The following is a 26,770-nucleotide window of genomic DNA, read 5'->3' on the forward strand; positions in this document are numbered from 1 at the left end:
ATTTCCTTTCCCGCGAAGGAAACTATGGCGTAATGCACGTTTATAGGGTTTCGGCAGCGAAAGATTAGCCATGTGTATTTTTGGTTTTTATACCCACCATCACAGGATGGGGGTATACTAATCAAGTCATTTCGTTTGTAAAACCTCGAAATATTCATCTAAGAATATTAGTCGATCGACGTTATTAGTCGATCTAGCCATGTCCGTCCGTCCGTCCTTCTGTCGAAATCACGATAGAGGTCAAACGAGTAAAGCTAGCCGCTTTAAATTTTGTACATGATACTTAATGTTGATGTAGGTCGTTTAGGATTACAAATGGGCTATATCGGCTCAAGTTTAAATAAAGCTCCCAATAAATCGATTTTCGGATTTGATTTTAAACCCCTGGAAGCCTCAATTTTTGTTCGATGTGGCTGAAATTTTGTACAAAGTGTTCTGTGACGACTTCCAACAACTGTTTTATCTACTGTCAAAAACAGTCTATAACCTGATATAGCTCTCATGTAAACCGGTCTCTCGATCATCCTTGTTCGGTTCCTAGAAGCTTTAATTTTTACGGGTTTGACAGAAGTTTGGTACGTAGAATAATAATGTAGAAATTTGCTCAGATCGGTCCGACCTCTCGATTTAAGGTCTTAGGCCCATAAAAAGCACATTTATTTCCCGATTTCGTCCATGTTGTGTGAGATATGTTAGGCCCTTAGACATCCTTATTCAGTTTGGTCCAGATTTGGATAGACCGATATCTCGATTTAAAGTCATGGGCCCATAAAAGGCGCTTTTTTAGTCCGATTTCGCTGAAATTTTACGGTCTATCTTTGGATTCAGCTACCAAAAAAACCAATATTTTGAAATAATTGAACAATGACTTGTACTTATTAGACCACTCAATGTGCGTTCCGAATTTGGTCCAAATCGGACCATATTTCAATAAAGCTGCTATGGGCGCATAAATTATGCATTCTCACCGAATTATGACAAAAGGTAACCACATTTACATATACCCTAGGTGGTGGGTATCCAAACTTCGGCACGGCCGAACTTAAAGGCTTTTTAATTGCTTCACATACACATTTTTCACTTTTCCTTTTGGTCCACACTTTTTGTCTCACTAAGGTATTACAATAGACCAGTCTTGGCTCCAAGTGAACTCACCTTTTCATAGTGAGTAATCCATTCAACCTAAACCATTAACAATTAATTGTAAAAAATTACATATAACAAGTCATTGTTCAATTGTGTATAAAAAATATTGGTCTTTTTAGTAACTATATCTAAAAGTAAAAAAGTAGAAGAGGCTTACACAACTCACTGTCTCCAATTTCGGCGATATCGGACAATAAATGCGACTTTTATGGGCGCAAGACCTTAAATCGAGAGATAGGTCTATATGGCAGCTATATCCAAATCTGAACTGATCTGAGCTAAATTGAAGAAAGATGCCGAAAGGCCTAACACAACTCACGGTTCCAATTTTCAGCAAAATCGGGTAATAAATGTGGCTTTTATGGACTTAAGACCCTGAATCGGCGGATCGGTCTATATGGCAGCTACATCCAAATCTGCGCCGATCTGAGCCAAATTGAAGAAGGTTGTCGAAAGGCCTAACACAACTCACTGCCACAAATTTCAGCAAAATCGGATAATAAATGTGGCTTTTACGGGCCAAAGACCCTAAATCGGCGGATCGGTCTATATGGGGGCTATATAAAGATTTAGTCCGATATAGCCCATCTTCGAACTTAACCTGCTTATGGAGAAAAAAAAAAAAAGAATCTGTGCAAAGTTTCAGCTCAATATCTCTATTTTTAAAGACTGTAGCGTGATTTCAACAGACAGACGGCCAGACGGGCGGACATGTCTAGATCTTATTAGATTTTTACGCTGATCGAGAATATATATATACTTTATAGGGTCGGAAATGGATATTTCGATGTGTTGCGAACGGAATGACAAAATGAATATACCCCCATCCTTCGGTGGTGGGTAAAATAATGGTTAAAAATTGTTATGCTTTTAGAGATATATCAAGTTATTGTCCGATTCGGACCATAAGTGAATTGAATATTTCAAAATTGGATAAGAATTCCGCCCTCTATAGACTTAAGAAGTCAAGATCCCAGATTGGTTTATATGGCAGCTACATCAAGTTATGTACCAATTTGAACTATACTTAGCCCAATTGTTGGGAGTCATAATAAAATATTTCATACAAGATTTCAGCCAAATCGGATGAGAATTGCTCTCTCTATTGTGCTTAAGAAGTCATGATCCAAGATCGGAATATATGGCAGCTATATCAGGTTATGCACCGATTTAAACCATACTTAGCAAAAATGTGGAAAGTCATAACAAACTACTCCATGCAAAGCCAAATCGGATGAGAATTGCGCTCTCTATTAGCTCAAGAGTCGAGATCCAAGATCGGTATATGTCAGGTTATGTACCGATTTGAACCATACGTACATACCATGGAAGTCATAGCAAAATACTTCTTGCAAGCTTTCAGCCAAATCGGATTGTAATTGCGCTCTTTAGGGGCTGAAAAAGTCGAGATCCGATATCGGTTTATATAGCAGCTTTATCAAACCATGAACCTATTTACATACCAATTGACCTACACAAATATAAAGTATTTGTGCAAAATTTCAAGCGCCTAGCTTCACTCTTTCGGAAGTTAGGAGTAATCGACTTAAAATGTTGAGTCTCAGATCAATATTTGGATGTTTTACAAACGGAAATTGACGAAATTAGTTTACCCCATCGTATGGTGGAGGGTATAAATAGACTACTCTACAAAATTATTATTTCTGATGAAATTTCATCGAATATCAATTGTCAATGTGCAATCGATGTATTCCTTCTTCTTTCTTGCTGTTATGGAAGTATCATAGACAAAGTTTTATTAAAAAATTTACAGTTTCTTAAAACTTTAACATTCTGTTGTTTTTTTCCTTTTTCAGGTAATGCCAAAAATATACTCTCTATTTCTTCTGTTTAAGTAAGTAATAAAAATAGCGACATATAATTTCCTTCTCGGAGTTTTCTTCCATAACTAGGATTCTTACATAATACTTCAATGTAATTACAACAAAAAACCTGAAGGAATGGTCGAATGTAACATAAAACATGCACCCAATGTGATTTTCGGTATATTAGTTTCATCATATACCGAAAATCACATTTAAACTCAAATCTTCATTCTTCTTAAACCATTAAAAACGTTATAAGTCGGCCGGGCCGAACCTTGGGTATTCACAATCATGGATTTCCCTAAAAATTTCCTTATTAACGCAGTTTGTATTTGAATTATTTTGTAAAATCAATTCGGGTAATGGTTGAGGCATCTTTGGTTCCGAAACATAAGCGTATACAAACAAATTTTGCATTGAATAAAACAATCTATCAATGTTGTTTTTCACTGATTTGCGATTGATCTTACCCCATTCCGGGGATGGGATTCGGAAAGTTCGAGTACATGAACATTGAAAAACTGCAAACAGAAAATATGTTAACGGCATACTCTACTCGACTGACCCAACTGATTAATGAAAGCACTCCTTGTCCCAATAATGTTACAGCGAAGTGGCAAACCATTATCCACTCCATGGAAAATGTCGCGAAATCCGTATTTGTGTACTGTAAGCCTCTCCAAGAAACCCAACTAAGAGTCTCGAGATTCTACTGTCGCCAAGAATGCGGCATATAGAGCAACCCTGCAATCTGTAGCAACGCACCAGACGAGTGAGAGGTATTGGGTGGAGAGGGGAGAAACGTCTATTCCGCAGAAAAAAGAAAATGGAGTGTATCCGATTTTGAGAAATATTGCAAAAAAGTGGTCATTTGTTAACCGATTCACTCGAAATTTAGCAGAAAGGATTTTCTTATGACTCTTAATATTACTGGTGCATTTCATAAAAATTGGTTCAGATTTAGATATAGCTGCCATATATGTAAATTGCCCGACTTTAACTTTTAAGGCCATTGCATGCATATATTGATCAATCTTTTCAACAACGTTTTCCTCGATGACTACCGCAATATCTAACCAATAAGGAAAGGCAAAAGTCGGGCGGAGCCGACTATATAATACCCTACGCCTACCCTACAATTATAAATCCGGGCAATATATAAATATAGATGTATATGAGAGCTATATCTAAATCTAAACCGACTATTAAACAGATCGTTTGAAAATGGTTGTTACTACGGCCATATAAGTGCAAATCTGGCGATAAATATGTATGGGTGGTACATCCAAATCTGAACCGATTTTGATGAAATCTCGCACAAATGCTCAATTTGAGCTACTAGGGCCATTTAAGTGCAAATCGGGCGACACATATATATGGGAGCTATATCTTAATCTGAACCGATTTGGATGAAAATTTGCAGATATGTTAAAATCAGTAACAAAACAATCCATGACAAATTTTGTGCAGATCTGTTGAAAATTTTAACTACTAGGGCCATTTAAGTGCAAATCGGGCGATACATATATATGGGAACTATATCTAAATCTGAACCGATTTTGATGAAATTTTGCAGATGTGTTAAAATACAAATAAGATACAGTAACAAAATAACCCATGACAAATTTTGTGCAGATCTGTTGAAAATTTTAGCTACTAGGGCCATTTAAGTGCAAATCGGGCGATACATATAAATGGGAGGTATATCTGAATCTGAACCGATTTTGATGAAATTTTGCATATATGTTAAAATCAGTAGCAAAACAATCCATGCCAAATTTTGTGCAGATCGGCTGAAAAATTGTAGCTACTACGCCTATTTAAGTGCAAATCGGGCGATACATATAAATGGGAGTTATATCTGAATCTGAACCGATTTTGATGAATTTTGCAAATATGTTGAAATCAGTAACAAAACAATCCGTGCCAAATTTTGTGCAGATCTGTTGAAAATTGTAGCTACTACGCCTATTTAAGTGCAAATCGGGCGATACATATATATGGGAGCTATATCTAAATCTGGACCGATTTTTATCAAAATCCACAGAGTTCGTTCTTAAGCCAAAATAGTGATATGCGTAAAATTTCGTGATGATTGGACAACAAATACAATCTGCACTTTGATTACAAGAATACATGGACTCCAAACGGACAGGTGGACATGGCTACATCGAATCAGAAAGTGATTCTGAGTTGATCGTTATACTTATCATTGGGTCTAGCTCTTTTTCTTTTTAGCGTTGCAAACAAATGCACGAATCTATAATACCCTGTACGACAGTGGTAGTGTAGGGTATAATAAGTTTGTTCAGAAACGATTCAGATGTAGCTCGTAGGTATTAAATTTTGAACATATTTGTTTTTTTTATACCCTCCACCATGGGATGGGGGTCATTCTGTTTGTAACACCTCGAAATATGCGCCTGAGACTCCATAAAGTATATATATTTTTGATTGATGGTCCGTCCGTCCGTCAGTCTGTCTATCCGTCGAAAGCACGCTAACTTCCGAAAGAATAAAGCTAGCCTCTTGAAATTTTGCACAAATACTTCTTATTAGTGTAGGTCAGTTGGGATTGTAAATGGGCCAAATCGGTCCATGTTTTGATATAGCTGCCATATAAACCGATCTTATGTCTTGACTTCTTGAGCCTCTAGAGGGAGCAATTCTTATCCGATTGGAATGAAATTTTGCATGAGGTGTTTTGTTATGACTTCCAATAACTGTGCTAAGTATGACGTAAATCGGTATAGAATCTAATATGGCTGCCATATAACCGATCTGGGATCTTGACTTCTCAAGTCACCAGAGGGTGTAATTCTCATCCGATTTGGCTAAAATTTTGTACAACGGCTTCTCTCATGACCTTCAACATACGTGTCGATCAAAAGCTTGATACAGCTCGCATATAAACCTATCTCCAGATTTTGCTTCTTGAGCCCTTACAAAGCACAATTCTTATCCGAATGAACTGAAGTATTACACAATGACTTCTACAATATTCAGCATTCATATATGGTCGGAATCGGAGTATAACTTGATATAGCTCCAATAGCATAACAGTTCCTATTCAATATTCTTTATTTGTCTAAAAAGAGATACCGCGCATAGAACTCTACAAATGAGATGATTAGCATGATCTTACTTGCTTTTTTTTTGTTTTGCTCGACATTTGATACGGGGATTTTAATAAAATCTGAAACATTCGCCGAACTCTATCAAAAGTGGTTCAGAATTACATATAGCTCCCACTTTGTGTTTATAGGGTAGGTGTAGGGTATTATAAAGACTGCACGGCTCGACTTTTGCTTTTCCTTGCTGGTTAAGTTCTAAATGAATCTGATTTCATGGCTGAATAATCGATAAAAGAACCAAAAAATGTAACGGGGCCACTATGAATTTTTCGCAAAGGATATGTGGCAACCATCTCTGCTAAATGACATATATGTTATATGTAAAAAGCTGTGGTGTAATCGTCATCGGTATTTTAACGATAACGAACAATAACCGCTGCTTCTAGACCGATATCACTTCGCAGCTCTTATTATTTCCGAACTCCTTTTAAAATGTTGTCCGCTTCAAGCCACTGTCCACTAATTAAATGATTTAACACAACAGCTTAACATGTTTTTCTGCTGTCGTCGCTGCTGCAGTTCGCTCCTCTATCGGTTTCGGTTGCTTTTTATTCGCTGATATTTGGCCCATGGTGTAGTTATTTTAATTTGCAGCCTTATTTTCTCCCAATGAATGTCGCGACCCCTCCCCCCCATCCCAATCTGGGTGTGGTGGTAGACGAAATTGTTTTTGTGATTTTCTTTGGCGTTTTGTGAGCGTTAACGTTGCGTCGTCGCTCCCAATGGGCGTTTGAGCAATAAAAGATTCGTACCTGTTGGATGAATTTTTCAGTTTAAAATAAAACGTCTTAAAGGCGACGGGCATAACGAATTCGGGCGTTGTGTTGTTGCGTTACTTTTCATTGCTCTAAGGCCAAACGCAGGCAAAGAGGCAAATACTCGTACTAAGGAAAAACAAGAAATTAAACAGCGGGAGCGTGTTAAACAGCAGCCACAAAATCGCCATGAAATTGAAATTTAAAAAAATATAAAACGTGAAGAATATAAAGTTTCGGCTGTATTTTAGTGAGAAAAATTTTAACAAGAATTTACCAAAAAAAAGCACGACTATGTTTTATAGCAAATTTTGTAAAATTTCCTATATTTTTGCCTATCCCACCATAAAAAGAACGCATTTGCTATTGTGACCGCCTTCCTCCTTTCAACATCAGCTCCCCAAGAGCAGTGATCAAGAGAGTGATAGGTTAAAATGAGCAGGGTGAATTTGCCAATTATTCCGAAGCACAGCTGATTTCTTGCTAAGCGAAGAGCAGGAAAAGAGAAAATCTCGAAATTGCCACAACAGTATTATTAACAAGAAAATTAGAAGAAAAAAAAATCATTAGAATTTGGCAAAAAATTTTTGATTTTTTTTTATAATATATGTAAAATAAATACAAAAAAAAATAGGAGGTGAACATTAGGTCAAAACAAAAAAAAAATACTTCATAAACTGCCAATTACCTTTAGATTTGGGAAAGCTCAAGGAAAAGTTGGCAATTCATTCCAGTACACAGCCACAACAGTGAGTGTCATCTAAAAATAGAGCAACAAGTAACTTTCCGCAGCTCCCTTACCCGCAGTCTCCTCTACTTCAACGCTCAAAATGAAACGCCTGATGACTTGGGAACGCGATCTGGTCGATGCCATGTATGAGTAAGTGTGAAATTTCATATCATTTCGTTACTTTCCTGGGTATTTTTGGTTTGGCTTAACTAACAGCTGATGTCTCAATTAGTGCGATATCTGTTTGTCTGTTAGTCAGTCTGTTGTTTGCTGATTTGCGACAGATTTGGTCAATATTAATTGTATTACCATTTTGACTTTATTCTCCTTTCACTGATGTATCGGGTCCACTTGTTGGCAATTTGTCATTCTATAGATATTTGTCTTGGCAGATGTCGTTTCTCTTCGTATTTCTTATGATTAATGACTACCCATATTTCTGTTGAAATTTTCACACATAAACTATTTATTTGTGATTTTGTCTATTGTTTGTTTGATTTGCAGAATTTCATAGAGAATTTTTATTAAAAATTTAGTAAGACAACGATTATTTTTAAAAGCATCAGTGTGATGATGGACGATTGTGGGAGAACAAGGGCTTCAATGGCCACCGTAGCGCAGAGGTTAAAACGTCCGCCTATGACGCTGAACGCTGATGTTTTCGAACATCAGAAAATTTTTCAACGGTGGTTATCCCCTTCTACTGGGGACAATTGTGAGGTTTTTGCCATGTTAAGACTTCTCCCCAAAGTGGTGCCGCACTATGGACGTCGAAAAATTTAGCACAGTAAGTTGTGTTACATCCTTCGACATCCTTCTTCAATTTGGCCCAGTTCGGTCGAGATTTGGATATAGTTGCCATATAGGCTGATCTCTCGATTTACGGCATACAAGGCGCATTTATTGTCCGATGTCACCGAAATTTGGAACAGTGACTTGAATGAAGACAATCGACATACTTTTGCAATATGGCACAGATCGGTCCATATTTGGATATAGCTGCCATATAGACCGATCTCTCGATTTAAGGTTTTGGGCCCATAAAGGCGCATTTATTGTTCGATCTCGCCGGAACTTAGGACAGTAAGTTGTGTTTCGCCTTTGGACATCCTTTTTCAATTTGGCCCAGTTCGGTCGACATTTGGATATAGCTGCCATATAGGCCGATTTCTCGATTTAAGGCATACAAGGCGCATTTATTGTCCGATGTCACCGAAATTTGGAACAGTGACTTGAATGAAGACCCTCGACATACTTTTGCAATATGGCACAGATCGGTCCAGATTTGGATATAGCTGCCATATAGACCATTCTCTTGATTTAAGGTTTCGAGCCCATAAAAGACGCATTTATTTTCCGATTTCGCCGAAATTTGGGATAGAGTGTTAGACTCTTCGACATTTTTCTGCAATTTGACCCAGATCGGTCCAGATTTGAATATAGCTGTCATATAGATCGATCTCTCGATTTAAGGTTTTGGGCCTATAAAAGGTACATTTGTAATCCGATTTCACCGATATTTTGAGAAAGTTAGTTATGTTAAGCCCTTGGACATTCTTCTTCAATTTGACCCAGATCGGTACAGATTTGGATATAGCTGCCATATAGATCGATCGTTATAGAGAAATTCGACTGTATATAAAGGGTGATTTTTTTGAGGTTAGGATTTTCATGCATTAGTATTTGACAGATCACGTGGGATTTCAGACATGGTGTCAAAGAGAAAGATGCTCAGTATGCTTTGACATTTCATCATGAATAGACTTACTAACGAGCAACGCTTGCAAATCATTGAATTTTATTACCAAAATCAGTGTTCGGTTCGAAATGTGTTCATTCACCGTAACGTTGCGTCCAACAGCATCTTTGAAAAAATACGGTCCAATGATTCCACCAGCGTACAAACCACACCAAACAGTGCATTTTTCGGGATGCATGGGCAGTTCTTGAACGGCTTCTGGTTGCTCTTCACTCCAAATGCGGCAATTTTGCTTATTTACGTAGCCATTCAACCAGAAATGAGCCTCATCGCTGAACAAAATTTGTCAAAATTTGAACACATTTCGAACCGAACACTGATTTTGGTAATAAAATTCAATGATTTGCAAGCGTTGCTCGTTAGTAAGTCTATTCATGATGAAATGTCAAAGCATACTGAGCATCTTTCTCTTTGACACCATGTCTGAAATCCCACGTGATCTGTCAAATACTAATGCATGAAAATCCTAACCTCAAAAAAATCACCCTTTATTACATATACATGCATATATTAGTATTGTGTTAATTTAACGCTTTCAAGACTAAATTACCACTAATAGGCTTTTTGTATTATGCTCTCTTCACTCAATGTCAAAAGACAATCCATTAAACTTCGTGAGTTATAATGAAAATATTTTCACAAACTTTATTTTTTTCTATATTTTGTGAAGCGTAACCTATAAAAATAGTGATTTCAGCATTCATAAAATACCCTACACCACCGAGTATACATAGATAGCACTTATATCCAAATTTAGTCAGACTTTAATTTTGCATACCTATTGAAATATCGAATAGAACCTTATACGATTTTCTTACGATGATAGGAAAATTATGGCTTCTACAGCCTTAAAAGTCGAAATACATAAAAGATATATATGGGAGTTTTATCTAAATCTGATTCGATTTTGATGAAATTTTGCACACGTATTGGGATGTCAAAAAAAAGTGACAAATTTTGTATAGATCGGACCAAAATGGTAGCTACTACAGCTTTAAAGGGGCATATCGGATGAAAGATATGGGAGCAATATAAAGATCTAATGCAATTCTGATGAAATTTTGCACATATATTGGTATGTCAATTAAACCATCTCATGAAAAATTTTGTAGAGATAGAACCAAAATTGTGGCTTTTACAGCCTTAATAGGCCATATCGGATGAAGTATATATATGGGAGCTTTATCTAAATCTTTACCGATTTTTATGGAACTTTGCACACATATGACGACGTGGAATAGTAGCTTCATGCCAAATTTTGTAAAGATCAGACCAAAATTGTACTTGCTACAGCCTTGAAAGACCATATCGGATAAAAAAATATATTGGAGCTATATCTAAATCTTTACCGATTTTTAGGCAACTTTGCACACATATTGAAAAGATCGGGCTAAAATTGTGCCTTCTACAGCCTTAGTAGGTCAAATCGGACGAAAGTTATATATATGGGAGCTATATCTAAATCTGAACCGATTTAGATGAAAAAACACTTCTTGCTAAATTTGGTAGAGATCTCACCAAAATTGTGACTTTAAAAGGGCATATCGGATGAAAGATATATATGGGGGCTATATCTAAATCTGGACCGATTTTTTTCAAAATCAATAGCTTTCGTCCTTGGACCAAAAAAGACATTTATGCTAAATTTTGTGAAAATCGGACAACAAATGCGACCTATACCTTGATTACAAAAATACATAGACAGACAGACGGACATAGCTAAATCGAATCAGGAAGTTATTCAAAGCCGATCCGTATACTTCTCAATGGGTCTAACTCTTCTCCTTCTTAGCGTTGCAAACAAATGCACAAATCTATAATACTCTGTACCACAGTGGTGGTGTAGGTTATAATAACAAAGATGAACAGTGTAAACCATGTTTACATGTTTGACACTTTCTGAACAATGTTTCAACGACCCACTGTGTAAACATGTAAGGAGGCGTTTTTGTGTGATTTTTATATTCTACCGGCTATTGTTTGTGCTACTACGTTGCTGAAACTGATAGTATTTTAAATTTATATTGTAAAAAAGTACGAAAATCATTTTGATGGTTTATTTTTAAATTATGCGCATGAAATAGTTTTTCACGCTGGTATCTCATGTTGTTCCATATCGCCCACGTGGGTGAATATTAATCTGAGTGTGAGTAAAACACCAAGGTAATAAATGGAAGTGATTTTCAAAAACAACAATCAGTAAAACATATCGCCAAAAAATCCTTAATGGCTAGTTCAAGTGCATACTCGAATGTAGTATATAAAGTACTTAAATAGTGTTAAAATTTGGATGTCCTTAGTTTAGACAATGTGTGGAAATATTTATTTTTTATTTATTTTTCAATCCCAGCATATGCCAGATTCTACAATTAAATATCTATCATTATAAAGGGCATGAGGATTTTGGGTAAAAAATGTTTTTTTTTAACAACTATAGGTGTGTTTGTTAAACCATAAATTATGCTTGCAAATGCTATAAGGTAAATGACACCTCTTTGTATGTTTTTGCTCTCTTTTTTCAATAAAGCCGCGAAAATTCATATGATCTCCCAAAAACACATTTGCTTAACATTGAAATTTAAAAATAACAATAGCAACAGAATAAATCAAATGCCGCCGACGAAAATTAAAAAAAAAAATCTCCTTTCGTGTGTGAGAAGACAGACTGTGGCGTAGAAGACGGAGAACAGATCTATTGGCAAGATGACAATATTTATGTTTATTTTTTTCGTCGTTCTGCTTTACAGTCTTTTGTAATAACAACAAAAGCACAACACTAATGTCATGTTTATAGTTTGCAAAGAAATTGTGTAAAAATGATTTCATCTTGAACTTGGTAACAATGCCCATCGCAGCATTTTTTGCGACAACAAATGCTTGACAAACGTCACACCAAGAACTAGCAGCTGAATTTTTGTGAGAATTTATAGGCATAACAATTCTTTCTCATATTTTATTCGGTTGAAAAGCTTAATGACTTCATTAGAAGTGACATCACCAGAGCGATTTATGCAAGAATTATGTCTGCTATAAGAGTCCTTGGAGGATTACTTTATTCTTCTGAACGCTTGTCGGTTCAATGCACCCAAGTTTCGATGTTTTCTAAGTTCACGGTCAGTGGTTATCCTATATCCATGTGAACAACCCCAAAAAGGTGTACATTTGACTGACAAGTGATTAGGGATATTCGATGAGATCTTGTCAGATGGTATTTTGAGTTTCGCAAAGAAATGTGAAATATTGTTTGTGCGAATAAATCATGCATGCCCATCATTATAAAAAATTAAAAGCTTGACAGATGCTAAATTTTAAAAGTCTGGACGTAAGGTTAAGTTCGGCTGGGCGGAACTTTGGATACCCACCACCTCGCATATATAAGTAAACCACTTTCCATCAAAATCCGGTGAAAATTGCATACTTTGTGTCCCATAGCAGTTATTGGGTTGCCCAAAAGTAATTGCGGATTTTTCATATAGTCGGCGTTGACAAATTTGTTCACAGCTTGTGACTCTGTAATTGCATTCTTTTTCTGTCAGTTATCAGCTGTTACTTTTAGCTTGCTTTAGAAAAAAAGTGTTAAAAAAAGTATATTTGATTAAAGTTTATTCTAAGTTTTATTAAATATGCATTTACTTTCTTTTAAATAATCCGCAATTACTTTTTGGGAAATTGTGTATAACAAAAAATTGGACTTTTTGGCAGCTATGTCTAAAAATAAACCGATTTGAACCATATACAACATGGATGTCAAAAAGACTAACATAAGTCACTGTGTCAAATTTCAGTTAATTGGCTCATTTTTTGGGGCCAATGCTTTAAATCGAGATATCGGTCTATATGGCAGCTATATGCAAATCTTGTTCGATCTAGATCAAATTGCCGAAATATGTGGAGGGGCTTAACTTAACTCTCTGTCCCAAATTTCGGCAACATCGGTCGCCTTTTATGGACCCAAAACATTAAATTGAGAGATCGGTCTATATGACAGCTATATCCAAATCTGGACCGATCTGAGCCAACTTAAAGAAGGTTGTCAAAGTGCCCAACACAACTCACTGTCCCAAATTTTGGCCAAATCGGACAATAAATGAGTTTTTTATGGCTCCAAAACCTAAAACCGAGAGATCTCTCTATATGGCAGTTATATCCAAATCTTTACCGATCTATGCCATATTGCAGAAGTATGTCAAGGGGCTTAACTTAACTCACTATCCCAAATTTCATAAAAATCGGAATATAAATGTGGCTTTTATGGGCCTAAGACCCTGAATCGGCGGATCGGCCAATATAGCAGCTATAACCAAATCTGGACCGATCCGGGCCAAATTAACGAAGGATGTCGAAGGGCTTAATATAACTCACTGTTCCAAATTTCAGCAAAATCGTAAAATTAATGTGGCTTTTATGGGCCTAAGACCCTAAATCGGAGGATCGGTCTATATGGCAGCTATATCCAAATCTGGACCAATCTGAGCCAAATTGACGGAGAATATTACAGGACCTAACACAACTCCCTGTCCCAAATTTCAGCAAAATCGGATAGTAAATGTGGATTTTATTGGCCTAAGACCCTAATCGGCGGATCGGTCTATATGGGGGCTATATCAAGTTATAGTCCGATATAGCCCATCTTCGAACTTAACCTGCTTGTGAACAAAAAAAAATTTGTGCAAAGTTTTAGCTCAATATCTTTATTTTTAAAGACTATACCGTGATTTCAACAGACAGACGGACATGTCTAGAACGTCTTAGATTTTTACGCTGATCAAGAATATATATATATACTTTATAGGGTCGGAAATGGATATTTCGATGTGTTGCAAACGAAATGACAAAATGAATATATCTCCATTCTTCGGTGGTGGGTATAACAAGATACCGTGTGATCTACTTCATGATTTTTGTACCCACCACCGAAGGATGGGGGTATATTCATTTTGTCATTCCGTTTGCAACACATCGAAATATCCATCCAGTATATATATATTCTTGATCAGCGTAAAAAACTAAGACGATCTAGACGTGTCCGTCCGTCTGTTCGTCTGTCTGTTGAAATCACGCTACAGTCTTTAAAAATAGAGATATTGAGCTGAAACTTTGCACAGATTCCTTTTTTTAGTCCATAAGCAGGTTAAGTTCGAAGATGGGCTATATCGGACTATATCTTGATGTACACCGATCGGCCGATTAAGGGTCTTAGGCCCATAAAAGTCACATTTATTATCCGATTTTGCTGATTTGGGACCGTGAGTTGTGTAAGACCCTTTGACATCCTTCTTTTATTTGGCCTAGATCGGTTCAGATTTAAATATATCTGCCATATAGACAGATCCTCCGATTTAGGGTCTTAGGCCCATAAAAGCCACATTTTTTATCCGATATTGCTGCCATATGGGACAGTGAGTTGAATAAGGTCCTTCGACATCCTTCGTCAATTTGGCTCAGATCGGTCAAGATTTGGATATAGCTGCCATATAGACCGATCGTGCGATTTAGGGTCTTAGGCCCATAAAAGCCACATTTATTATCCGATTTTGCTGAAATTTGGGACAGTGAGTTGTGTTAAGCCCTTCGACATCCTTTGTCAATTTGGCCCAGATCGGTCCAGATTTGAATATAGCTGCCATATAGACCTATCTCTCGGTTTTAGGTTTTGGGGCCATAAAAGCCACATATATTATCCGATTTTGCTGAAATTTATGACAGTGAGTTGTGTTAGGCTCTTCGACGTCCTTCTTCAATTTGGATCAGATCGGTGCAGATTTGAATATAGCTGCCATATAGACCGATCTCTCGATTTAAGGATTTGGGCCCATACAAGGCGCATTTATTGTCCGATTTCGCCGAGATTTGGGACAGTGCGTTGTGTTAGCCTTTAGACATCCGTGTCGTATATGGTTCAGATTGGTTTGTTTTTAAATATAGCTACTAAAAAGACCAATACTTTGTTACACACAATTGAATAATGACTTGAACCGATTAGTATTTGGTCCAAATCGGAATATATTTCGAAATGGCTGCTATGGGAAATAAGGTATGCAATTTACACCGGATTTGATGAAAGGTGGTTTACTTATATAACCGAGGTGGTGGGTATCTAATGTTCGGCCCGGCCGCCTTTTTACTTGTTTTTTTTTTCTCTATATTTTAATTTATTTTCCAACGCCTTGAAGAGATGTTTGTTTGTTCGAATCGATTTATAAACTGCGTCAAGCGGGTTTATTCATGCAAAAATGAAATCCTTGTATCTAAAACAGTTGTGGCATTGATTGGATGGATCCATTTCTGGTTGCCCTGACGGAATATACAAATGCACGTTTGAAACATTTCATATCTACTGTAAACAAAATGTACATATTGTAAATAAACATTGGATTCAACTCTATATTCACACCTTTGATAATTGTGTCACTCTTGCTTTCAACGTTTGCCTTGTTTATTTCCTTATGCCCAAACAATGCCCATGACGACCAAACAAAATATGCGTAGTCGTTGATGATAAGCTGCCCCGAGAAAACGGGCCATTAACCTTAAAAAGTAAATCAATGAATGAAAGTCTTAACACATCCATAGTCCATAGTCTGTAAGCGAATGTTTTTCTTATTTCTCACAAAGGGCGGGGACATCATTAAAAATGATCAAATATTTATCTAGTTTTTCATAAGTTTTTGTTTTTTCTTGTCACCACACTGAACTGTTTGCTATCTTCCACAATGGCAATGGATGGAAATTTCTATTGAGGAAGGAAAAAACAGCAAAAGTCACCAAGGAAATGTCAAGTTCATGGTTTGTTGTGAGAATTGTTGTATTATTTCCATTCAGTAGTCTCTATTTAACAACTGCAACTGCGCTTTTGTGGCACACATTATTACTCGAGAAGTGTGCAGTGGAATTACCTGCATGCGTTGTTTACCCCTAATGTTAGGAGTTAGTCATGTGTATTTTATCTCTAGGGAGATACAAACAAAATAAATAAATAACCAACACGTGGAAGAAAAAAATCTACTTTTTATGAACTCGAATATTAGTTAATACAGCTATGCATGGCATCAATAGTTTGAAGTAGAAACATGATGTATTTAATATGAAGAAAATCACGAATATGACTTGGATATGGAAAAGTATTCGTTCGTGCTCATACAACTACAACCATATGCTATTAGTATTATAAAAAGACTTTTTTTTATTTTTGTTGTAAGAAACTTCGCTTTAAGGGGGTTTAAAAAAATTTGAAGAAATTGAACAAAGAAATACTTTGTTCGGGAAGAATATTCTTGCTATACCGAAGAAAATGCCATAAATTTGTTAAACTATGTGTATTTAGGAAAAATTTCCCTTGGTGAAAGATTTTTAAATTGATATTTACGAAATCTTATCTTTAATGGTAGTAAAATAGCAAAATAAAAAAAAAAAACAAGCAAAAGGGCGTTAAGTTCGGCCAAGTCGAACTTTGAATACCCGCCACACCGGGTATATATGTAAAACACCTTTCGTCAAAATCCGTTGAAAAATTTATACCTTATGCCCCATAGCAGCTATATCGAAATATGTTCCGATGTGGACCAAATACTAGTTAGTACAAGTCATTGTTCAATTGTGTATAACAAAATATTGGTCTTTTAAGTAGCTATATCTAAAAAATATACCGATTTGAAGCATATACGACACGGATATCGAAAGGACTAACATAAGTCACTGCGTGAAATTTCAGTGATATCGGATTATAAATGCACCCTTTATGGGGCCAATACTTTAAATCATGATATCGGTCTATATGGCAGCTTTATCCAAATCTGGACCGATTTAGGACAAGTTGCAGAAAAATTTTGAAGTGCCTAACACAACTCACTGTCCCAATTTTGGGGAAATCGAACAATAAATGCGCCTTTTTATGGTCCCAAAACCTTAAATCGAGAGATCGGTCTACATGGCAGCTACATCCAAATATGGACCGATTTGTGCCATATTGCAGTAGTAAGTCGAGGGGCTTGACTTTACTCATTATCACAAATTTCGGCCACATCGGACAATAAATGCACCTTTTATCGGTCTGTATGGCAGCCATATCCAAATCTGGACCGATTTGTGCCATATTGCAAAAGTAAGTCGAGAGGCTTAATTTTACTCACTATTCCAAATTTCGGCGACATCGGATAAATGCGCCTTTTACGGGCCCAAAACCTTAAATCGGCGGATCGGTCTATATGACAGCCATATTCAAATCTGGACCGATATGAGACAAATTGAAGAAGTATGCCGAGGGGCTTGACTTAACTCACTGTCCCAAATTTGGCAAAATCGGACAAGAAATGCGCCTTTTTGGGTCGATCTTGCCCAACACCTTAAATCGGCGAATCGGTGTATATGGCAGGTATATTCAAATCTAGACCGAGATGTGCCAAATTGAAGAAGGATGTGGAAGGGCCTTACACAATTCGCTGTCCCAAATTTCGGCGACATCGGTCAATAAATGCGCCTTTTATGGGCCCAAGACCTTAAGTAGAGAGATCGGCCTATGTGGCAGCTATATCCAAATCTGAACCGTTCTAAGCCAAATTGCAGAAAGATGTCAAGGCGCCTAACGCAACTCATTGTCTCAAAATCAGACAATAAATGTGCCTTTTACGGGCCTAAGACCCTAAATCGGCCGGTCGGTCTATATGGCAGCTATATCCAAATCTGGACCGATCTTAACCAAAGTGAAGAAAGATGTCAAAGGGCCTAACAAAACTCACTGTCCAAAATTTCAGCAAAATCGGATGATAAATGCGGTTTTTATATGCCTAAGGCCCTAAATCGACGGATCGGTCTATATGGGGGCTATATCAAGATATGGTTCGATATAGCCAATTTTCGAACTTAGCCTGCTTATGGACAAAAACAGAATCTGTGCAAAGTTTCAGCTCAATATCTCTATTTTTAAAGACTGTAGCGTGATTTCAACAGACAGACTGATGGACGGACATGGCTAGATCGCCTTTTATATTTAAGCTGATCAAGAATATAAATACTTTATAGGGTCGAAAATGGACATTTCGATGTGTTGCAAACGGAATGACATAATGAATATACCCCATCCTACGGTGGTGGGTATAAAAAATTTTACCCATGAACATTCCACTTAGGAATAGGGGCTAACTTCTCACATATCAATGAGTGCAGTCCGATTCAAGTTTAAGCTCAATGATAAGGGGCCTCCTTTTTATAGCCGAGTCCGAACGGCGTGCCCCAGTGCGAGAAGTTTTACATGGCATAGTACCTCACAAATGTTGCCAGCATTAGGAGGGGAAAACACCCGCTAAAAATTTTCATACCCTCCATCATAGGATGGGGGTATATTAATTTCGTCATTCTGTTTGTAACACCTCGAAGTATGCGTCTGAGACCCCGTAAAGCATATATATTATTGATCGTCATGTCATTTTAAGTCGATCTAGCCATGCCCGTCCGTCTGTCTGTCGAAAGCACGCTAACTTTCGAAGGAGGAAAGCTAGCAGCTTAAAATTTTGCACAAATACTTTTTATTAGTGTTGGTCGGTTGCGATTGCAAACGGGCCCAATCGGTCCATGTTTTGATATAGCTGGTGGAGGGTATATAAGATTCGGCCCGGCCGAACTAAGCACTCTCTTACTTGTTTTTACTGATCACGGCAATATGGGGCTCAAATAAAAGATGAGAGTAGAGCATGATTTGAATACGATTCTCTGGATCATGTGACCATCCACCCCCCAAAAATAACCTCCAAACTCGACACATGTGACGACCCTGCCAATATGGGGTATGTATAAAAGGTATTTAGGAGTAGAGGGTGCATTTGATATTCGCCGTTCAACCTTCAAAAAACACCCTAAATAAGATTTATTTACCGCCCACAGCAAAATGGGGCTCAAGTAAAAAGTATGCTACATTGCATAATATAACGTTCATCAAATTTGTGTATGGGGTTGTCGCAATAACGAACACTGTCAAACTGGCAGAAAATATTTTATGATCATTGTACCGCCCAACGATTGCAGTACAATGGTCTATAAATTAACTATCATTACAAGCATATACGAACACATTAAAAAATATCATAGCTTGTTTAACATCTGCATTTTATGTTCTTTGTTATCATCACCCGCCTTATTCTTTGGTTTGGGCAAAATTGCATCAGTATTCTCTAAATGATATCATTATTGTTGTTTTCCTTTGGTGAATTATTTCAAAATGCTGTTGGCCCATTAAGCAAGCACTTGTAGTAGATTTATTTTCTTGTCATTACAAAAATTGCACGCTGTGATTTTGCTCTATTGCATGTCACAACAGGGAAAAATGGCAAGAGAAATTTACTTAATTTGAAGCATAATTATCTAAAAATTTTTGAATGACTTTGTCTTAATTGAAATGATTTAATAGTTCGTTTAACGATGGAGTCCACTCCTTTTTTCTAGTAAACTGTAAACCGTATACCAAATATTTGTCATACAAGCCTTGATGTCAAAGAGGCAGAGGAGGCCAGCATAGCGTAGAGGTTAGCATGTACGCTTATGATGCTGAACGCCTGGGTTCGAATCCTGACGAGACTATCAGAAAAAACTTTTCAGCGGAGGTTTTCCCCTCCTCATGCTGGCAACATTTGTGAGGTACTATGCCATGTAAAACTTCTCTCCAAAGAGGTGTCGCACTGCGGCACGCCGTCCGGACTCGGCTATAAAAAAGAGCCCCCTTCTCATTGAGCTTAAACTTGAATCGGATTGCACTCACTGATATGTGAGAAGTTTGCCCCTGTTCCTTAGTGGAATGTTCATGGGCAAAATTTGCATTTTTGTCAAAGAGGTTGGGAGTTGGGACAACGAATATGACTTTAAGCTTTTCAAGCGAAATAAATCTATACATGGTAAAATAACAGATGATTGGAAAACTCTATGTAAAATGCGCAACTTACTCCTTCAAACATCGGTTCAAAACTTATTGGTTTAAAGTCAAAAAATTACTTACTGCTTCCGGTCCAACAAAAATGTTATGTTTGAAAAATTTTCCAATATAGTCAAACCGATAGTCCAATTTTTATACCCTCCACCATTGGATGAGGGTATACTAATTTCGTCATTCTGTTTTGTAACACCTCGAAATATGCGTCTGAGATCCTATAAGGTATATATATTCTTGATCGTCATGCCATTTTAAGTCGATCTGGCCATGTCCGTCCGTCTGTCGAAAGCACGCTAATTTTCGAAGGAGTAAAGCTAACAGCTTGAAATTTTGCACAAATACTTTTTATTTTTGTAGGTCGGTTGGGATTGAAAATGGGCCATAGTGCACATAGTGTTTAGGTATCACTTCCAACAAGTGCGCTAAGTATGGTTCAAATCGGTTCATGTTTTGATATAGCTGCCATATAAACAGATCTTGGGTCTTGACTTCTTGAGCCTCTAGAGGGCGCAATTCTCGTCCGATTTGACTGAAATTTTGCACGTGGTGTTTTGGTATCACTTCCAATAACTGTGTTAAGTATGATCCAAATCGGTTCATAATCTGGTATAGCTGTCATATAAATCGATCTTGGATCTTGACTTCTTGAGCCAATAGAGGGCCCAATTCTAATGTGATTTGGCTTAACTTTTACATGAGGTGTTTCTTGTTATGACTTCCAATAACTGTGCTTAGTATGGCGCAAATCGGTACATAACCTGATATAGCTGCCATATAAACCGATCTGGGATCTTGACTTCTTCAGCTTCAAGAGGGCGCAATTCTCATCCGATTTGGAAGAAATTTTGTACAACCACTTCTCTCATGACCTTCAACATACGTGTGTAATATGGTCTGAATCGATGAGTATCTCGATACAGCCCCCTTATAGACCTATCTACCGATTTTGCTTCTTAAGCCCCTACAAGGAGCAATTCTTATCCGAATGAACTGAAATATTACACCATGACATCTACAATGTTCCGCATTCATTTATGGTCCGAATCGGACTATGACTTGATAATGCTCCAATAGCAAAACAGTTCTTCTTCAATATTCTTTTTTTTTTTTTGCCTAAAAAGAGATACCGCGCATGGAACTCGACAAATGCGATCCATGGTGGAAGGTATATAAGATTCGTCCCGGCCGAACTTAGCACGCTCTTATCTGTTTAGTCTCCGGGCAATTTGATTTGTAATATCCACATAAATATCGTTTTGGGCTAACCAAGCAAACAATTATGACTCAATGAGGAAATGCCCAGCTCATGACTTAAACTATCTAGACAGGAAAGACGCCATAACTACAAACCAGTGATTATCTTAATGAATTGAATTTTCATTATAGTGTGAAATTAGCTAAAAATAGATATTCCTTAAAATTCGCTATTCTTGTTGCCAATCAAAGTATTACAACAGCAGAGCAGGCAAAGATAGCACAGGGAGGTATTTCCCAGAATAACCAAAATACATATCACACTTAGAGTATATGCCACACTTATGTATAGCTGTATGTAGAAACAAGCCATCTAATCTATAATCTAATCAGACATCCTATAACCATTACCATCATAGTCTATATTGCTGATGATGACGTCAAAGACTACGGAACACCTAGGGGGGACAATGCAACCTTTGATAAAATGTGCAGAAGAAAGAAAAATATGAATAAATGTTCGAGTATTATGAACAAAATGGGCAACGAAGGAATGCTGGCTGGCGACGATGGCCACTTAAACATTAATTGTAATGGCGATTCCCATGGCGTTTACCATAACAACTCATACAGGGTGGCTGATGAATATTGCTACAATGATGAATATTGCTACATTTTTTTTTCGGTGTATGGAATACATTTTTCTTTTATTCATGTTAAATTAAATTATTAAATTAATTATTAAATTATTATTAATTAAATTAATTAATTAATTAATTAAATTAATTATTAAATTATTATTATTAAATAGAAAAAAAGTTATTACATTTTTTTTTGGTAGCGGCTTTCATCAGCCACCCTGTAGATCAAATGACAAAGCCAAATAGATTATAAGGAGCAAATTTAATAAATTAATTAATAAAAACAAACACGACATAAAAGCAGGTTTGCCGCCACATATTGAGGGACAGCAGCGTGTGAAAGAATGCCCGATTGTAATAATGGGAAATGACATGACGTCGTTTTTTTTTATAACAGTAAATGAATAAATATCGCTAGGGATGTTATGCTCTAATTTAACAAAAGCGGCAAACGCTCCAAGTTGCAAATCCTGCCTAGAGCATATCAAAACGGGGAAAGGTTATATAACGTTTTGTGCTGTCTTAGATATGCAAAACTTTGCCTTAAAACAAATAAGGAAAGATAAAAATGGAATCATATTTCTTTATAATACCCTATTGATCATACACTATTCGATAATTTCTTATCTTATCTCCCTCTTATATATAAAACTAGCTGAGCCCGGCCCGCTTCGCTGAGCCCGATAATGCTATGGTGGATAGGAGTGGTCTAAATATGGAAATTTCACTTTAGTTTTAGTTGAAAATGTGTTCAAATTTTCCTGAGGATTTTTCTACACCTAACTACCTCTCTTTTAAACCCCACATTGCAATGGTCAGTAAAAGTTCTTCTTGAGGTCAGGTGCATCCCCAGTGAAGTGGTCCCAAAAGTGAAAGTCAGTTTCGTGCTCTTCTCCTAAAGACCTTTCATTTAAGATCCATATTGCCACGGTCGGTAAATATGTCCGATTTGAGCGGTTTTTTGCGGCGGGGTGATCCAAATATGTCCGATTTGAGGGGTTTTATAGTTGTGGGGTGACCCACGAAACACTTAGTTCCGCAATTGGATATCAGATTCGTTTTCACTTTCAAATACCTTTAATTTGCTTATTGTTTATTTGTTTGTCGGTTTGTTTGTTTGTTCCGTATAGACTCAAAAACGGCTGAACCGATTACCTTGAAATTTGCACAGATTGTGTAGGTTGGTCTGGAAGGAAATATAGATCATATAATTTGTTGATATCGGAAGGGGGACGGACCCTCCCCCTTACCCCAAAAGTACTACCCAAAAATAAAAGTGGACCGATCGGGATAATATGGGACTCAAATGAAAGGTATTTAGGAGTAGAGTACGAATTTTATATTAAAAATTGGGTCCAAGTAACTGGGGGCCGCCTCAACCCAATTATCCCTAAAATAGGGTTTTTGGACGATCATGGCAATATGGGACTCAAATGAACGGTATTCAGGAATAGATTGCAAATATGGTCAGGAAGGAGAAATAGGCTTCATAATTTGTTGATTTCGGAAGGGGCGGACATTTCCCTCTGTCCTAAAAACACCACCCAAAATCAAAAGTGGACCGATCGGGACAATATGGGTATCAAATGAAAAGAATTGGAAAATATAATACGTGCAAGGTATTAAAATTCAGGTCTAAGTACCCATCGGGCCGCCCCAACCCAATGAAACCCAAATGAAAGGTATTAGGGAGTAGATTACGAATCTGTCATACAAAATCAGATCGAAATACAGAGGTCGCTCTACTCCCCAAGAAACGCCTTAAGTGGGCATATGACCCATCATGACTATAACGGCTGAACCGATTTTGTTAAAATTTTCACAGATTGTGTAAGTTTGTTTGGAAGGATTTAGGCTATATAATTTTTAGATATCGGATAGTGGTGGACCCTCCCCCGTTACCCCAACAACGCCATTCAAAACCAAAAGTGGATCGAGAGGCCCAATATGGGTTGCAAATGGAAGGTATTAGAGATTAGAAAACGAATATCTTATTAAAATTTGGGTCCAAGTACCCAGCGGGCATCATCGACATAAAAACTCCTCTAAACAGATATATTCGACGTTCATGTCAATATGGGCCTCAAGTGAAAAGTATTCGACAGTAGATTACAAATATGGCATCAAAATTAGGTTCAAGTAATGGGAGAAGGCCCCATACCAAGTACCCCCAAATGGGCATATTAGCCCAAGTGAAAGGTATTTGGGAGTAAATTACGAATACGACATTAAAATACGACTAGGTGGCGCTTTTGCTTCCAAAAATAAGTCAAATATTTTGATTGACCCATTATGAAAATATGGGACTCAAATAAAAGGTATTTGAGAGTAGAAAACGAATTCGATATCCAATTTCGAAGCCAAGTGTTTAGGGGTACGCCCTAAAGCACCCCCTAAACTGAACTTTATTTCCGATTATAGCAATATAGAGCTCAAATTAACGGTATTTGGGAGAAAAGAACGAATTCGATATCTATTTTCAGGGCAAAGTGCCGGTGGCTATTTTCAGGGCAAAGTTTACCGACCATGGCAATATGCGGCTCACATTGAATGGATTTGGGAGTGCAGCACGAATTTGATATCCATATTTGAGTCGAAATATCAGAGTGCCATCCCTCCCCTAAAAAGCATTTCCCATTACCCCAATTTTTAAAACCATCAGATCTCGGAGATTGGTAATACGATTCGTTCGAATTTTTTTTTTTGCACTCTCACTAAACATGGTTTCTATTGTTGGGGTCGGGTGCCTTGGGGGCCGTCCAAAACCTGCTAAATGCATATATATTGACCAATCACGGCAATATGGAACTCAAACGAAAGGTGCTTAAAAGAAAAAAAACTAATTCGATATCCAACTTAAGAGCTATGTGTTTTTGGGGAACTGCCCCACCCGTAAACACCTCCCTATTATATAAAAGCAATTTGATGTCTAAATCGATTGATTTTCGGGAAATTGATACTCATTTTGGGACAAAATCCCTGGGGTCCATCCCACTCTCAAACAGAATAAATTTATAGATCATGTCATTATGAGGCTCATATAAAATGTATTTGAAAGTAGAGCACTAATCGTATATTTACATTAAGGGCCAAGTGTTTCTCTAAACCTTAAAAGAAATGTATTTGGGAATGGAATACAAATTTACCCGGGAACCGAGAAGGGACGCACTTCTCACACATCAATGAAAGCTTTCCGATTCAAGTTTAACCTCAATGATAAGTGACTTTGTTTATAGCCAAGTCCGAATGGCGTGCCGCAGTGCGACACCTCTTTGGTTTGAGATCTACATGTAAATCTGGCCCAATTTTGACGAAATTTTGCACACGTATGAGAACTTCAAATAAAAACCTCTAACTTAACATTGTAAAGATCGGATCAAAATTGTGACGAACCTAATTTTTGGCTCAATGGGTTTGTAAATAATAATGGGTTTGTAATAAATTTTGAGTGATCAGCTAGAAGCATTGCAAAAGCTACCAATGAATCCAGAAAAAGTGACAGTTTGGTGCGTTTTATGGGTTGGTGGTATCATTGGACCGTACTTCTTCAAAGATGGTGCGTATCATAAAGTAAATGTAAATGGTGAGCGCTACCGTGAGATGATATTCAACTTTTTTTTGTCCAAAATGCAAGAGTTTTACATGCATGGTATGTGGTTTCAACAAGACGGGTAACAATGGACTTATTGGGAGGCGATTTCGGTGAACATTTTATTTCACGTTCGGGACCGGTCAATTGGCCGCCTAGATCGTGCGATATAACGCCTCTAGACAATTTTTTATGGGGCTATATTAAAGCTCATGTCTGTACAGACAAGGCCCCTTCAATTGACGGAATGTGCACATAGTGAGATATCGATTGTATGAAATAATCTTCAAACATTAAATTATCGATTTAAATAATGATTTCATGCATTTTTCTGATTTTTTTATGTTTTCTTTTTTAACTTTCCTTTAGCTTTTAAAAAATCTCCTTTCACTACTTTTTATACATGAAACCTATGTTGAAATCTAGTCAGACCCCAATTTTGTATGCCTATTGAAATATTGAATAGAACCTTGTAAGATTTTCTTACGATAGGACCTAAGTTGTGGCTACTACAGCCTTGAAAAACCATATCAGATGAAGGATATATATGGGAGCTATATCTATTTTTATTCGTTCGACGTAGAATGTAAATACGATCAATAATATATATACCTTATTTCGAGGTGTTGCGAACCGAAGGACTAGTTAAGTATACCTCCCATCGTATGGTGGTGGGTATATAAATGTTTTAATAACAGTAAATCTTCTTTGCTCCCAATATCTAGCTAGTGCGACTTATTCGTCCGATCACTAAATCAAAATTCCCAGTTTGCCATGCCAAGTAGGTCATTGATGAAAGAGTATATTGGCCTTTTCATTCATCAAATAGACGAATAGTACGTCAGAATCGTATTTAAATTTAAAACTTTTGGGAGCAGGCCGTTAATGTTATACCCACAATGTCTGTCTTGACCCACAGCCCACAGTTTTTCATGGTTTCTAGAGAAAGCTGATTTTAGTTGACCATTGCATGGTTCACATTTGCTTTTTTAATCGATTTTCAAATTGGCTCATCTCAATCTCATTTACTTTCATTGAGGTGTCTTTCTATATATATATTTTTCGAATTGTCACAAAAGAA

At 37.1% G+C, this 26,770-nt stretch overlaps 1 protein-coding gene across 3 annotated transcripts in view; it reads left to right on the forward strand.

Annotated features, from left to right (window-relative positions):
- The window catches only part of LOC106081645 (G protein-activated inward rectifier potassium channel 3), a 294,704-nt gene that overhangs the window by 223,069 nt on the left and 44,865 nt on the right, over positions 1–26,770 (forward strand). The window contains exon 1 of one of the 3 annotated variants that reach the window (XM_013243762.2): positions 6,897–7,741. The exons of the other annotated variants lie outside the window; for them this stretch is intronic. Coding sequence (XP_013099216.1) covers positions 7,692–7,741 — 50 coding nt within the window. The 5' untranslated portion in view covers positions 6,897–7,691. Of the gene's footprint in view, positions 1–6,896; positions 7,742–26,770 lie in introns of those variants that run through there. 3 annotated transcript variants of the gene reach the window in all.

This window comes from Stomoxys calcitrans, chromosome 2 (genome assembly GCF_963082655.1).
Source record: "Stomoxys calcitrans chromosome 2, idStoCalc2.1, whole genome shotgun sequence".
NCBI lineage: Eukaryota > Metazoa > Arthropoda > Insecta > Diptera > Muscidae > Stomoxys > Stomoxys calcitrans.